The following is a 17,259-nucleotide window of genomic DNA, read 5'->3' as shown; positions in this document are numbered from 1 at the left end:
TACATCATCTGTTTTTGGTCTAATTACTTGTTGAAGATGCTATTTGAATATTATCTTTTGGCTGATAGACAGCTGCAGCATGGGACATGTTGAAAGTGTATAATAACTTGATCGAATCTCAGGAAAGACGAAGGTTTGTGTTTTAGAGTGTGTTTTAGCTATCCTATTTGTTTTTCTATTGTGTCAATCTTATGCCATGGTTGGTTTAGTGGTTCATTCAAATGATGTTTGATGCATTGATAATCTTGCTTGTGGAAGAAAAAAAAATTGAATAAAAAATTTGAAATATATGAATGATATCTTTATGTTTGTTCCTTTGTCTTAACTAGCTATATATATATATATTATAATTAACAATTTCATAGATACTATGAAATTACAAATAGAGGGGAGAACCCCAATCCAAAGGAGTTACAAAAAACTTCTCGAATTGGATAATAGAGAAGAATAGCTATGGTAATGGAAAAGAGGAGAGCATTTACACCAAGTAATAACCAAGTGAACTATAGCATAAAAAAGACGGTCGTAGGTAGCTCGTTATCTTTGAAGATTCTTTGATTTCTTTCTTTCCAAGTAACCGAAAAGAAAGCTCTTGGGAAGTTCATCCAAAGAAGCTTTTTCTCCGTTTTAAAAGGATGAGATCCAAGAACACTAGATAGGAGAGAAATGGGGTTATTTGGGAGGATTGTGTACTACCCAAGAGATGACAAGACATAATTCCAAAATCTTGCAGCATACTCACAAGTGACAAAGATGTGATGTTGTGTTTCAAGACTTTTCTTACGTATAGAACACCAGTGTGGAGAGATACTCATGTAAGGCATCCAATGTTGGCGCTTATATCTAGTAATATAGAAGGGGATTTTGTTATATGTAACGATAATGTGTCACAAACTAATGTAGGGTTCTATTTACTATTTTTATTGTTTTTTCAATTTGTTTTAGTAAGCTTTCTAGTTACCCTATGTTAAAATTATTTTACCTCGTAATTGATTCCCATTACTCTAGCCTAGCTTTATACAAAGACATGGTTTTCCTTTTGTGAACTATAATTTTGAAATTAATAAAATAACCTGAATTTTTCTTACCTTACCAAGTCTTGTATCAGAATATTGGGAAGAAGTAAGCCGATTGAAAGAAATATTGTGCACAATATAGAAATGAACATATCTTAGGTAATTGGAACTAATGTAGGGGCTATTTTGGTTTTTCGATTACTGGTTGGATGTTATAACTAGTTGCCTCTGTATCTTTAAATATTCTCAATTTAGTTACCAGTTTATCAGTTCACTCTTTGATGTTGTACTTTGCATTATGAAATTTTAGTAAAATCTTCAAGAGTTGGTTTAGACCAAATTTGGTACCAAAGTAACTGCATGGGCTAAAGATGGTTGCCACGGGATGCAGATTGCAGGAATGATCTCCGTGATGCTATGCTCAATATTCAATAGCACACAACTAAGGTCAAGAGGATATCTTTAGAGTACTCTATTTTTAGGTAGAAATGAGAGATTGTAAGTGATATTCTTGTAAACAACATTTTGATAGAAATTCTGCAAGAAAGGGGAGATACAAATCCATGAAACATGGTTAGAGATATTATGCATGGGAGAGCCAGACATCAGGATTCAACTGAAATCAAGATTGAGATGTTGATTATAGCTGACTCTAAGGAAGAATTTGAGTTTATTAATCTGGCCCAGATTTGATCTCGATATTATGATTATGATCTAAAATTTCGTAGATTTCAAGAGCCGACGAATTCAAGAAATAGGTACCATAAGGTCGTCATTCTTTTCCTTCATCCATCATTAAGAGTCCTACATGATTGAAGATGAATTTTATTAGGAAGGAGAGGCCATTGAATTCTACAATCATTACGAGGAAGGTGTTAAAGTATATATTAGTATATTTTATATTCTTATATTAATATTAATTTGTCATTTACCTTCTATTTATAGGATTAGGTCAACCTTATATATTTGTCTATATATATAGACTTTAATAATGAGAATACATCACATTGGATTCTCTCCAACCTTAGTCTCTACATGGTATCAGAGCTCTAGGTTTCTTCTAAAATTTTTGTGCCCATTAGGGTTTTGATGCCCATTAGGGTTTTGTGCCCATTAGGGTTTTGTCCCTTAGGGTTTTGTGCCCATTAGGGTTTTGTCCCTTAGGGTTTTGTTTATTGCTATCCAACACAACTCACTACGACCACCGCCGACCACCGCCGCCGCCGGTCGCTGCCGACCACCACCGTCGCCGACCGCCGCCGACCGCCGCCGTTTGCTGATTCGCCAACGCTGCTGTTTTCCAATTGCTATTCGTGGGTTTCGTCTCGCAGTTCTTCGCACCTTCGTTGCCGCCAGTCGCCGTGCGCTTCCGTCACCGCCAATCGCCTTCGCCCCTCTGGTTGTCGTGGGGTAGCACTTAGGGTTTCTGGTTTCAGAAGACACCTGATCCGGTTCAAGCGGTCCAGTTCAACCGGTTTGGTTTCAAGTGGTTTGGTTCATCCAGTTCAAGTTCGGTTCGGTCTGGTTCGTCACATTTCGGTTCGGTTTGGTTGATTTATACCGGTTCTGGTCTGGTTCGTTTGTTTCAGTTCAATTGGTTTGGTTCACTTGACTCTGTTCAATTGGTTTGGTTTGATTCCCTTTCCTCCTTCAGATTTGGTTTGGTCTATTCAGTACAGTTTTTGTTTGTGTCCATATTGTTGAAGTTATGATTGAGAAGAAATCAGTGTTTTCGAGGCGCAAGACGCACCGCAAGGCGACGAGTCCTTTGATCGCCTTGAGGCGGGAGGCGATACAAAGGCGACGCCCGATTGAAGCGAGGCGCACCTTGATAAATAAGTAAAAATTATATATATAGTGCATAAATTACCTTAAATCAATACCAAAATAGTAAATGTCAACAAGATGCATAAAACAACCAAATTCTATAAGTTTAGTTCCAAATAAAGACAAGCAACATTAAGAAATTGTAGAGTCTGAAATAGAACAAAAAGTAAATATAAGTAATCAAAGCTCATCATCCTCATCTAAATCTAAATTTTCTTCATCTTGGATGTCCTCACAATCTTCCTTTTCCAATTCTTCTTCTTCTTCTTCGGTGTCATCATCATCATCACTAACCACAACTTGCACTGATTTTCAAACTCTTGATGTTGTAGGAGCGGGAGTAGCAGGCGACTTTCCTTTAGATCTTGCATATGTTCTAGTTTGCCTTATGGGTTCTCTAACACCACTAGCCTCGGCTACATCTCCCCATGTGAGGTCGTCATCATCAAAGACCAACTCATTTTCTTCTTGACCATCTTCTTCTTCGAGTGTTCCGATCAACCATTCATTACTTTCATCAATATGATCCAAAGTAATTGGATCAAGTTGGTCTTGTAGAGTGTAGCGCTCTTTAAGTGCTTGGTTATATTTTATATAAACCAAGTCATTAAGACGCTTTTGCTCTAACCTGTTCCTCTTCTTGGAATGAATCTACAGAATTATTAACGATGTAGAGTCAAAAGTGGATTTTTCAATCTTTAACTAACAAGGGAAAAACCAAATTATTCTCACTTACGTGTTCAAAAACACTCCAATTGCGCTCACAGCCAGAAGCGCTGCACGTTAGACTAAGGACTCTCATGGCTAACTTTCGTAAAATCGGAGCATTAACACCATAAAGATACCACCATGCAGCTGTGCACATATTAAACAAATGATTTAGAATTTTAGTAGTTCAAACTTAAATATGTCTATTAAAAATTTAAAACTAAAAGTAATAAATAATGTCATTACCTGGTGTTTTAACACCCCTCGTCCTTATTGCTACATTACTCGAAAACATGCCTTTTGCTTCATTGTACAATTCTAATTCGATTGAACATTGAACTTGATCATCGATAGATGGTATTAATCGTTCTATAACTTTGATCAGACCATCCATGACCTCAGGATCTTGCATTATTCTCTCTTTGTTGTCATAAAAAAGAGATGGATTCAAATAATATCCGGCTGCATGTAAAGGCCGATGAAGTTGACAATCCCACCTTTTATCAACAATCTCCCAAATCGGTCTATACTTCGCCTCATTTCCATTAAAACCACTCTTAATAGCCTCCTTTGCCCTATCCATAGCTTTGTAAATATAACCCATAGCCGGTTTATCACCATCTACTAGCCTCAACACACGAACTAAAGGACCCGATGCTTTCAAAGTATACACAACTGAATTCCAAAAAGATGGCATCATAACAGTTTCAGCTGCTCTCTTCCCCTTTGGGTCCTTCGCCCATTTAGAGGTGGTCCATTTCTCAGAAATAAACATCTTCCTCAAATTGGCTTTATTTCTGTGAATACTGGCTAGGGTTAAAAATGAAGTTGCGAAGCGAGTCACTGCTGGTCTTACCAATTCATGTTGGTTAGTAAATTCTCTCATCATGTTTAGCACGTACAAGTGGTTGTAAATAAAACCACTAAGTGCCACAGCCTTCCGAAGACACCTTTTCACCTGTTCAATCTTTCCAATATCCTCCAAAATTAAATCTAGACAATGAGCAGCGCATGGTGTCCAATATAGATGAGGTCGCTTGGCTTCTAAAAGTTTTCCAGCTAGGACATAGTTTGAGGCATTATCCGTCACAACTTGGACAACGTTTTCTTCTCCAATCTTCTCCACCATTCCATCTAAGAGTTGAAAAATCTTTTCTCCAGTTTTGATGCATGAATATGCATCGATGGATTCCATAAACAACGTTCCAACAGATGAATGAACTAAAAAGTTGATTAGTGTCCTATCCCTCCTATCAGTCCACCCATCTGACATCAGCGAACAACCATTTCTCTTCCATTCTACCTCATGATCGCCCATAAGATTTTTTGTGTACTGTACTTCTTTTTTCAAGTACGTTACTCGAGCTTCATGATAAGGAGGTATCAAACCAGGGCCAAATTGCCCCACAGCTTCTAGCATCACTTCAAAACTTCTCAAGCGAATAGTATTTAGAGGAAATACCTGCTTGATATATCCAACGCATGATGAATTGCACTGTAGCATCTCTCCCCTCTTTATCATATTTTTCAGTAATAGTTGATTGCTTCAATCTCTTCAATCGATTTCTATCATCAACAACTTTTCCAGGATGTTGATAAACAAATTTATCTATTGGCCCCTTTGGTCGTGGTGGTTTTAACACTGATGGACTACAAGAGTTACTACTTCCACTTCCACTACCACTTCCTCTCCCTCTCCCACCCATACTACTCACATTATCACTTGTGTTTATTCTTGTTCGCTTGTTCATTGGGGTTGATGTTGATCCAGATCCACTACCACTACCACCAATTACTTCCATTTCATCTTCATCATCTTCTTCAATCAAAGTTAAATCTTCATACGTTGGGAGGGCATTACTCTCTTCCCTTCTTGCTTTTGTTCTTGTTTGATACTCCTTCAATTCTTCTCTCACATTAGTTGGGCATTTCAAACATGCCTTTACATTTCTATTTCCCCCAACCAAATGGTTTGTTGCTCGGCAAACTCCACCTTTGGTAATTTTTCCACAAAACACGCATTTGCACGTGTTTGTATCTTTTGGATCATCCAATATGATGTATTGCCAACCGGGATGCTTGCGTTTGTTTCCACCTTCTTCCATCCTAATATAATTCAAATTTGGAAGATAAAAAAAAATGTAAAGGAAAGACTAAAGAGCCACTGTGAAGTGTGAAGAAAGCCAAAGATTTTGAAAAATTGTGTGAAATAAAAGAGAGGAAACGAAAAGGAGAAAATGAGATATAAGAAATTAAAAAAAAAAAAAAAAAACCTACAAACTATCGCCTATCGGAGTGAGCGGCGGCGGGGGCAGACGGCGATGGTGGTGGTCGGAGACGGGGCAGACGGCGACGGTGTTGGTCGGAGACGGGGCCGGCGAAGACGACGGTGGTCGGAGACAGGTTGAAGATGAACTTCGAGAGGGAGGCAGGCAGCTGAGTTTCGTTGTCGAGGAAGGGAAGGGTTTTTAAAACGTAAAACCCTTTAAAATTAAAAAATAATAATAATAATAATAAGACGATCGCCTCCTTGAAGGAGGCGATCGCCTTGCCTCAGGCGACATGCGCGCCAAGGCGCCCAAAAGGCGAGCGTCCAATTGAAGGCGCTCGCCTGGGCACCTTGCGAGGCGCACCTGGGCGAAAACGCCTCGCCTCTCGCCTGAGGCGAGCGCCCGGGTGCGCCTCGAAAACATTGGAAGAAATTAATGGTAACGATTTCTGCGGAAGAGTTTGCTAAATTCTAACAGTATCAAGAGTCATTGATGGAATCATCCTCTAATCCAATCACTGTCATTGTTGATTCAGGTAATACTAATAAATGTCTTATTTCCTCCGCGTCAAAATGGGTCATTGACTCTGGTGCTACGAATCATATGTCAGGTAACCCCAATTTATTTGCTACCTTTTCACCATCTACATCTTTACCTGATGTTACAATAGCGGATGACACCACTTCTCCTGTTCTTGGCTCTGGCACAGTTCATCTCTCCAAAACTCTTTCATTGACCTCTGTTTTAAATTTGCCACAATTTCTTTTAATTTGATCTCTGTCAGTAAACTTACTCGTGATCTCAATTGTTGTGTCTTATTCTTTCCTGGTTATTGCTTATTTCAGGATCTTACAACGAAGAAGACTATTGGTAAATAGCGTAAATCTAATGGCCTCTACATGTTTGATACACAAATACCTACAGCCACCGTTTGCACTCGAGTGCCAACTCCCTTCGAAGAACATTGTTGTTTGGGTCATCCATCTCTCTCCGTGTTAAAGAGTCTCCGTCCTCAATTTCACAGTTTGCATTCTTTTGTCGATGATTTCTCTCGTGTAACTTGGTTATATTTGATGAAACATCGTTCTGAGCTACTTTCTCATTTTCGTAACTTTAATGCTGAAATTCGAACTCAATTTGGTGGCTCTCTTAAAGTTCTACGGAGTGATAATGCTAAGGAATATTTATCTGGTGCTCTTGGCTCCTATTTAAGTGAACATGGTATTATTCATCAATTCTCGTGTGTTGATACTCCGTCTCAAAATGGAGTTGCATAAAGGAAAAATAGACATCTTCTCGAAACAGCAAAGAGCCTTAATGTTTCAAATGCATGTTCCAAAATACTTTTGGGCTGATGCTGTTTCGACGGCTTGCTTCTTGATTAATCGCATGCTTTCGTCAGTTCTTAAGGGTGGAATACCTTATCGTACTCTGTGTACTACGCAACCTTTATTTCCTATTAAACCTAAAATATTTGGTTGCACTTGTTTCGTTCGGGATGTTCTCCTCCAGCTCACTAAATTAGACCCTAAGTCATTGAAATGCATTTTCCTTGGTTACTCTCGTGTTCAAAAAGGGTATCGATGTTATTGTCCTGATCTCAATAGATATCTTGTCTCTCTTGACGTTACGTTCTTTGAAAATACTCATTTTTCATCGTCATTGAGTACCAGTCAGGGAGAGCAGTCACAGGAAGATGATACCTTTCTTGTCTATTTTATTGTCTCTACTTCTATTGAAGAACTTCCTAGCAATACATCTCCCTCTGTGCCTGATCCTTCTCTCCCCACTATTACTCAAGTTTATTCTCGTCGGCAACCTCCTACGGACTCATGCCCTATAACAGCAGCTTCTTTGCCTGTGGATCTAGGAACGAGTGATGACCTTCCTATTACCCTTCGAAAAGGTAAGCGTAAGTGTACTTCTCCTGTTTCTTCTTTTGTTTCATATAACCATTTATCATCATCGACTTGTTCGTTTATTGCATCCCTTGAATCTGTATCTATTCCTAAAATTGTTCATGAAGTTTTGTCTCGTCCTGGTTGGCGAGCTGCTATGTTGGAGGAGATGACTACCTTAGATGACAATGGTACTTGGGATTTAGTGTCTCTTCCTGCAGGAAAGAAACCTATCGGTTGTAAATGGGTGTTTGTTGTTAAAGTTCATCCGAATGGATCAATTGCCCGTTTGAAAGCTCGCCTTGTTGCTAAAGGATATGCGCAGACTTACGGAATTGATTATTCTGATACTTTTTCTCCGGTTGCTAAATTGGCTTCTGTCAGGTTATTCATTTCATTGACATCTATTCACCATTGGTCCTTGCATCAGCTTGATATTAAAAATGCATTCCTCCATGGTGATTTTCAAGAAGAAGTTTATATAGAGCAACCACCAGGTTTTGTTGCTCAAGGGGAGAATGGAAAGGCATGTCGCTTCGTAAATCCTTATATGGGTTGAAACAAAGTCCACGAGCATGGTTTGGAAAATTCAGTCAGGTGATTGAGAATTTTGGATTGAAGAAGAGTAAGTCAGATCATTCTCTTTTTTATAAAAGATCTGAGTCTTGTGTTTTCTTACTAGTTGTATATGTTGATGATATTGTGATTACTGGTAATGATTCATCAGACATCCTATCACTCAAGTCTTTTCTTCATAGTCAATTTCATACTAAAAATTTGGGAATGTTGAAATATTTCTTAGGAATTGAAGTAACAAGGAGCAAGAAGGGGTTCCTTTTGTCACAAAGAAAGTATGTACTTGACTTGTTAACTGAAACAGGAAAGTTAGCTGCTAAGCCACGTAGTACCCCAATAATACCTAATTTACAATTTACAAAGGAAGGGAAGTTGTTGAAAGATCCTGAGAAGTATAGAAGATTAGTAGGGAAGCTTAATTATCTTACGATTATGAGGCCAGACATAGCTTATCTAGTCAGTATTATGAGTCAGTTTATGAGTTCTCCTACGATTGACTATTGGATCGCATTGGAACATATTCTATGTTATTTGAAAGGTGCTCCTGGACGTGGCTTGTTATATAAAGATCATGGTCATCTTAATATTGAATGTTTTTCAGATGCTGATTGGGCAGGTTCTAAGGAATATAGAAGATCAACCTCAGGATATTGTGTATTTGTCGGAGGTAATTTAGTTTCTTTGAAAACTAAGAAACAAAACGTGGTGTCGTGTTTGAGTACTGAATCAGAATATAGAGCTATAGCACAGTCGGTGTGTGAATTAGTATGGATACATCAGCTTTTGACTAAATTGGGATTTGGCATCACCACTCCAATAAAACTTTGGTGTGATAATCAAGCAGCTCTTCATAGGCCAAACATAGCTTAGCCAGTCAGTATTATGAGTCAGTTTATGAGTTCTCCTACGATTGACTATTGGATCGCATTGGACATATTCTATGTTATTTGAAAGGTGCTCCTGGACGTGGCTTGTTATATAAAGATCATGGTCATCTTAATATTGAATGTTTTTCAGATGCTGATTGGGCAGGTTCTAAGGAAGATAGAAGATCAACCTCAGGATATTGTGTATTTGTCGGAGGTAATTTAGTTTCTTTGAAAAGTAAGAAACAAAACGTGGTGTCGCGTTCGAGTACTGAATCAGAGTATAGAGCTATGGCAGAGTCGGTGTGTGAATTAGTATGGATACATCAGCTTCTGACTGAATTGGGATTTGGCATCACCACTCCAATAAAACTTTGGTGTGATAATCAAGCAGCTCTTCATATTGCATCTAATCCGGTATTTCATGAACGAACCAAACACATTGAAGTTGATTGTCATTATGTACGTGAGAAAATACAGCAAGGATTGGTGGCTACAGGGTATGTGAAGACTGGAGATAAGCTAGGAGATATCTTTACTAAAGCATTGAATGAAGCACGAATAGATTATTTGTCTAACAAGTTGGGCATGATTAACATATATGCACCAACTTGAGGGGGAGTGTTAGAGTATATATTAGTATACTTTATATTCTTGTATTAATATTAATTTGTCCTTTTGTTAAATTATAGTTTATTTTATTTTAAAGGTTTCCTATTTTATTTAGGTTAGGGTTTTATTGTTCTAATAGGTAAGTATTTCCTTATCCTAATAGGCAAGAATTTCTTTTTAGTTTCTTCTTTGTGACTGCTATTTATATAGCCTCGTATCAATCATTTAGAGTAATCAAGGAAGAATTATTTTCTTTTCTTATTATTAACATGGTATCAGAACTCTAGGTTTCTTCTAAAATTTTTTTTAACTTAGTTTTTGTGCCCATTAGGATTTTGTGCCCATTAGGGTTTTTATCCATTAAGATTTTGTTCATTACTACCGCCGCTCAACTCACGACCACCGCCGACCACCACCGCCTACCGCTGCCGTTTGCTGCTCCACCAGCGCTGCTGTTTTTCGAGTGCTGTTCGTGGGTTTCGTCGTCCTTCGTCACTGACAACGGTCACCGTCACTGCTGTTGTTCGTCGCCGCCACCGTTGCCGCCGTCGTCCTTTGCTGTTACGTCCGGTCCAGTCAACCCGGTTCGTCCAGTTCGGTTTAAATAGTCTGGTTCAACTGGTTCAGTTCACTTGATTCGGTCCAGCCAGTTCGACTCCTTTAGGCTCGGTTCAAATCGTTGTTGGACTGGTTCAGCGTTTTTCAGTCCGGTTCAGTTCATTGTCGGATCGTTTCGACCGGTTTCAGTTCGTTTCAGTTAGATTTGGTTCGGTTTGGAATATTTTGGTTCGATTCAACTGTTTTTGATTCGGTTCAGCCCTCTTTCAGTTCGGTACAATACTGATTTTTCAGTTTTGGATCTCCATTTTTGAGTTGCAGTTTAGTCTTGGTATCAATGTCACAGTCGTCCAAAATTACAAAAAACTTGAACATAAATTAGATCAAACAATTAAGGAGCTTCTTAAAAACTTTGGATAATGCTCCTAGTCAAGGTACAGGTTCGGTAACTTTGACGAGTACAACTTCCCAGCCTAAACTTTGTATCTGAATTATTGATTCTGGTGCAACAGACCATATGACGAATAGTAGCTGTCATTTTATCTCTTATAGTAGTTGTCCGAGCAATAAGAAAATTTCTACAGCAGATGGTACCTTGGTAACAGTAGCCGGTCAAGGAGACATCAAGATAAATTCAAACATTACTTTAAAGAATGTACTTCATATACCACGTTTAACTGTTAATTTGATATCGGTAAAGAATTTGATCATAGATTTAGTTTGCAAAGTAACTTTTTCTGATTCTTCTTGTATTTTACAGGACCAGGGCAATGAGAAGATTATTGGACTTGCTAATGAAAAAGATGGACTTTATTATCTTAATGAACTTGTCGGTCAGACTAGTGTTCCAGTCTCCTTCACCTCACAAACTCATCATCCTTCAAGTAAGCTTTTGTTGAATCATTATAGACTAGGACATCCTTCATTTCGAACTCTTAAAATATTGTTTCTCGATTTATTCCAAAATCTTAATCCTGAGTCAATTCACTGTGAAGTTTATGAATTCGCTAAATACAAGCGTGTATCCTTCCCTAGTAATAATAAACGAATATCAGTTCCCTTCTCTCTTATTCATACTGATGTGTGGGGTCCCTCCAATGTTCCAAATGTTTCCAAATTTCGTTGGTTTATTGTGTTCATTGATGACTGTACTCGAGTCTCATGGGTTTATCTTTTAAAACAAAAATCTGATGTTGGTTCTACCATTCAAACATTCTTTTATATGATAGAAAACCAATTCGGAATCAAACCCAAACGATTCCGTTCTGACAATGCTCGAGATTACTTCAATCAAAACTTAACATCCTTATTTCAAAAACATGGAGTCATCCATGAGTCGTCTTGTGTGGACACTCCTCAACAGAATGGGGTGGCCGAAAGAAAAATTGGTCACATCCTCTCTGTGACACGTGCCATTCTTTTTCAAAGAAATGTTCCTAAATCCTTCTGGGGGGAAGCTGTGTTAACATCCACTTATTTAATCAATCGGTTACCATCTGCTACTCTAGACCATAGAACTCCTATGAATATCCTATCAAAATATTATCCTAATTTTCGAACAACAAATAACTTGACTCCTCGAGTATTTGGTTGTGTAGCCTTTGTTCATGTTCACAGTCATCAGCGAGGTAAACTTGATCCACAAGCACTCAAGTGTATTTTTGTCGGATACTCGAACACTCAAAAGGGATATAAATGCTATCATCCTCCTTCAAAAAGGTTCTTCATCTCTGCTGATGTTACCTTTTATGAAGACACCAGCTTCTTTACCTCACCTTATCTTCAGAGGGAGGAACTATTATTGGAAGACAAGGATTTGCCCATTCCCAACCTCACATTTCCTATATCAAATCCTTTACCACCACCCTTAGACACCTTACCAGGACCATCTAACCCTTCTACTACTACACCATTACAGGTTTATTCAAGAAGGAACACTGAAAAAGATAAGCACGTCCAAGAGTCGGAACATATACCTGTAACTGAAATTGACGAGAAAATAATCAATGATGAATCAGACATTATAGTATCTACTAATGATGAGTCAGACATTACAATATCGGCTAATGATGAGTCAGACCTGGATTTGCCGATTGCTTTAAGAAAGGGACTTGTACTCGGTATCTATTGTCTCACTTTGTATCATATGACAAACTCTCAAGTCAGTACAGAAGTTTTATGGTTAACCTTACTCAGATAAATATTCCAAAAACATATATGGAGGCAATACAACATGAAGAATGGAGGCAAGCAATGAATCTTGAAATGCAAGCTTTAGAAAAAAATAAAACATCGGAGTTGGTTACTATGCCTAAAGATATAAGAAAGCTGTAGGATGTTGATGGATATATACTGTAAAGTATAAAGCAGATGGAACACACTCGAGAGGTACAAAGCACGGTTGGTTGCTAAGGGATATACTCAAACATATGGAGTTGATTACCTTGAAACCTTTGCGCCTGTTGCCAAGATGAACATAGTATGAATACTTCTATCTCTTGCTGTAAATCATGGATGAGACATGTTACAGTATGATGTAAAAAATGCTTTTTCTACATGGTGATCTTGAAGAAGAAATTTATATGGAGATTCCACCTGGATATCAGCAAGCAGGAAATAAAGTTTGTAAATTAAAAAAGGCGTTGTATGGATTAAAGCAATCTCCTAGGGCATGGTTTGGTAGATTTTCTCAAGTCATGAGGAAGATGGACTATAAACAAAGTCAATGAGATCATACATTGTTTTTAAAACATTCTGCTATAAGGGGAGTAACAGCATTGATTGTTTATGTGGACGATATTATCGTCACTGGCAATGATAATAATGAGCAAGAGAAACTGAGAAATTGTTTAATCCAAGAATTTGAAGTTAAAGAATTGGGAAGACTGAAATATTTTCTTGGGATAGAAGTAGCCTATTCTAAACAAGGCATATTCTTATCACAACAGAAATATGTGATTGACTTACTTTCTGAAACAGGAAAGCTTGGCAGCAGACCAATAGGAACGCCGATTGATCAAAACCATAGATTATGTGCATCTAAAGAGAGTCCTCCAGTAAATAAGGAAACTTACCAGAGGTTAGTTGGAAAATTAATATATCTTTCTCATACGAGACCAGATATTGTGGTAAGCCAATTTATGCATAGTCCAAAAGAAATTCATCTTCAAGCTGTGTACCGAATACTTCACTATTTAAAGAACTCCATTGGGAGAGGATTGTTGTTTAAGAAAGGTGAGAAACTCAATCTAGAAGTTTATACAGATGCAGATTATGCAGGATCGATAGACGATAGAAAATCCACTTCTGGCTATTGTACTTTCTTTGGTGGGAACTTAGTGACATGGAGAAGTAAAAAACAAAATGTAGTTGCAAGATCAAGTTCAGAAGCGGAATTTAGAGTAATGGCATTGGGCATCTGCGAATTACTGTGAATAAAAATTATTTTAGAAGATTTGAAGATTCCATAGGAAGGGCCTATGAAACTTTGTTGTGATAACAAGTCTGCCATCAGTATTGCACATAATCCAGTTCAACATGACAGAACCAAGCATGTTGAAGTTGATAGACAGTTCATAAAAGAGAAGTTAGATAGCGGCCTCATATGTACTCCATTTGTACCAACAAATAATCAAATAGCAGATATTCTTACAAAAGGATTGAACAACAACAACTTTGAGCATTTGGTTAACAAGCTGGGAATGGAAAATATTCATTCACCAGCTTGAGGGGGAGTGTTAAATTATAGTTTATTTTATTTTAAAGGTTTCCTATTTTATTTAGGTTAGGGTTTTATTGTTCTAATAGGTAAGTATTTCCTTATCCTAATAGGCAAGAATTTCTTTTTAGTTTCTTCTTTGTGACTGCTATTTATATAGCCTTGTATCAATCATTTGGAGTAATCAAGGAAGAATTATTTTCTTTTCTTATTATTAACACCTTTACCTTCTCCTTATAGGATTATGTCACCTTCTCCTTATAGGATTATGTCAACCTTGTATATTTGTCTATATATATAGACTTTAATAATGAGAATACATCACATTGGATTCTCTCCGACCTTAGTCTCTACAGAAGGCAATACTTCAAGAACTTGGAAGATTTCAAGAAGTCTATTTCGTCGAAAGGACGTCAAAACATTATGGAGGAACTACTAAATAGCACAAAGAATGTCACCATCCCTCAAAATTTTCTACTCAGTATTTCAGAGAAGTTTCAGTAGTTAGTATAAGTGGTTGGAGCCAACCTCTATGTCCCGATGGGCCAACTAGAATGTTTATTTTGCAATTAATTACGAATGAGCAGATCACGTTTTATTAAATGTACTCATGCATGAGCCTTATTTGGGTAATTGGACGAGCATTAATGGGGAAAGAGAAGGGAAAAAGGATTGAAGGTGGTCGAAAATGAAAAGGCAGCAGGGGAGGAGTTAATTCCCCTCGGGAGAAAATGTTAGAAAATGGCCTTCCATCTTCCAGTATCTTCATTTCGGCTGGTGTGGATTCAACTGATGAAAAGTTGGTTGTTTCAAAGAAAGGTGGATAAGTTGTTTCTATTCTCTTATGGAAAAAAAACCAAGCATTAATGATGAATTTAAAGAGTTTTTAGTTCCCAATGCAAGAAGAATTCAGAGCATGTCTCACCAATACCCAATAGCATCTTGGAATTGTGGGTATAGAGGAAGATGATCAAGTATAAATGTAATGCCCAGTGAACTTGGGTTTTGCTTCGTGGGTATCATCATTATTTCAGCAATTGACACTGCCCCTGCAATTTGTGCTAACATTGGAAGCAAGAATCCATTAGATTGGAGATAAAAGTATTGCTTTGGAATTTAAATGGCGTTGGCTGAGAACTAAAATTGGATCCGTGATGAAATATATTTACTTTTCTCATGGACTTGAAAAATCTTTGATGTGGTTATGTAAATATCCATTCCATGATTCACTTTGAAGAATGAAGAGATGAACAGTCATGCTCTCTACAATTTGTGCAGTAATAAACCTCAGGTTCAAACTTATTTCTGTAACAATACGACACATAATCTAAGAAATTAACATGTCATGCATTCAGCTTATACCTTTTTGAAGATTTTATGTAACGTTCTGATTCATTCAATTCATATGATCTTTCCTTGTTTCCTTCTTTGATTTTGCCAACCTGTTCAAGGTGTATTGCATGGAAGATTTTCATGTTTGACACTTATGTTCTTTAGGATTGAACGGCTGGAGTTATTTGATGAATTTGAGGAGTGGCACATGATGCAGGCAAGTTTAAAACCCTTTCGTGTAATGAGAAAGAGGCATGGGCGTCTGAGTTTTCTTTCTTCTTTTCTTGAGAGTAGTTGCTGTGTTGTCAACAAATCAATAGAACTTATTATTTTCTAAACCTTTTTAATTGGATGGTTTTCAGGAGCATTACTGCGTGGCTTATGCAATCAATGATTCCCTGGTACGTTTATTTCCTGGTAAATTTTGCTCTAATATTTTCTTAGGATTCCTTTTTAAGCCGCTTCATGTTCTGGACTCTTTCATTGGCCATATACTCTGAAATGTTATAATCTTCCACATTTTTAATTACATCTAATAACTCTGGTGTTAGACACATTTGATTTAATCATTTCCACTCTGAACATCTTATTCATTCCTCGATCCAATTTGCTTATTCTTATGGTGCTATTACTTTTGGTCCATATTGGAGGGGGGAAAGTTTTATGGGATGATCTTTATCATGATTAATGCTGTTTCTGGCTCATAAGTAGAAGCACATGCACAAGTGGCCTCTTTTTGAGACCCATTTTATACCACTGCTTGTAGACTTTTGACCCTCTAGAGTGGTCACTTTTCTGGCTTGTCATGGATCTGTTTGCCATTTTCCTTTCAATCTAAACATTTTCAGCACTCCTTGTCCAAAATGATTGAATTCATGCAATATGAAAATTTTGTTTTGTTTTGTTTTTTTGTTTTTTTTTCTTTTCATGCAACTGTTACACGATGGCTTTGATTATTTAATGATGAAACTTGGGTGTGTGTTGTAATGTACTGGCACGTAGTGAATGCCTTAGCTAGATATTGGTGTCTCTTTGTCTTCATTTCACTTATAATAAATCTCTGCATCTTCTGTTGCTTTCTCCTTGTATGACCCTCCAGGTGCTTTTTGGGGATTTCGGCTTTCCCGGGGACCAGCACGTGCTCGATCCCCCTCCCCCACCAGCATGAGATGTAAAGAGCTTCCCTCAGGCAGCTGCTGCCTCATTTTTCTGACTCAACTCTTCCAAGATTTGTTGACGAATTTAATACTTGGGAAGGGAGCACGTGCTGTCCACACGTGCCACTACCTACACTAGCTGGGGAGATTGATTATTTGGCAGGTATAAACTCAAAGACAAAGGTATCTTCTTGAGGACTTAGACTTATATTTTATATATATATACATATATATAATGAATGATCACGGTGTGAAAAATGCTGTGGTTGTATTTTTTTTTTTTTTTTTTTTGAGATAAAAAAAAAAGTTCTTTTATTTTTCCCCCTCTTGTGGTTGATTGAGTTGAGTTGAGCCAGCTGTTTGGCAAACACAACAAGAACATGGTGGGCCATTGAGTTAAAGAATGTAGTAATTAATGGCCTATTTGACTTGTGGGGACTGCCATGTGCCAAACATAATTTTCAAGGTTGGTCCCTTTGCTTTATTAACTCCATTTTTCTTTTCTTTTTTTTCTTTTCATCTGTTTTTAGTAATTGAAATTTTACACGTTTCGTTTCTTGTTTTTCGTTTCCAATTTTCTGAAGAGATCTAAACATTTTGTAACTATGTTTCTTGTTTTTCCATTTTTAGGAACATTCTCAAAATTGCATTGAAATTTTGAAAACAATCAAAACGAGTTTCTTTTTTTTTGTTCTCTTTCCCAATTTGTTCCAAAATATAA

General features: G+C 37.4%; 1 protein-coding gene and 1 pseudogene across 2 annotated transcripts in view; one reads left to right on the top strand and one right to left on the bottom strand.

The window, feature by feature from the left end:
* Window positions 1–17,026, top strand: part of SBI1 (Leucine carboxyl methyltransferase) — a 35,834-nt gene extending 18,808 nt beyond the window's left edge. Inside the window, 5 exon segments of the mRNA XM_022297500.2 lie at window positions 69–133; window positions 15,547–15,598; window positions 15,744–15,782; window positions 16,481–16,534; window positions 16,536–17,026. Coding sequence (XP_022153192.2) covers window positions 69–133; window positions 15,547–15,598; window positions 15,744–15,782; window positions 16,481–16,534; window positions 16,536–16,556 — 231 coding nt within the window. The 3' untranslated portion in view covers window positions 16,557–17,026.
* Window positions 178–6,125, bottom strand: LOC148210263 (uncharacterized; annotated as a pseudogene). Its single transcript, XR_015792183.1, has 3 exons — window positions 3,798–6,125; window positions 3,580–3,698; window positions 178–3,494 (listed from the first exon to the last, which is right to left on the bottom strand). The product of XR_015792183.1 is annotated as an uncharacterized LOC148210263 (transcript).
* Window positions 17,027–17,259: the final 233 nt, after the last annotated feature.

This window comes from Momordica charantia (assembly GCF_013281855.1).
Source record: "Momordica charantia cultivar OHB3-1 chromosome 7 unlocalized genomic scaffold, Mcharantia_2.0 BLBB01000007.1, whole genome shotgun sequence".
Lineage (NCBI taxonomy): Eukaryota > Viridiplantae > Streptophyta > Magnoliopsida > Cucurbitales > Cucurbitaceae > Momordica > Momordica charantia.
Note: the sequence above shows the minus strand (reverse complement) of the source record. Positions and strands in the feature narration are given on the sequence as shown.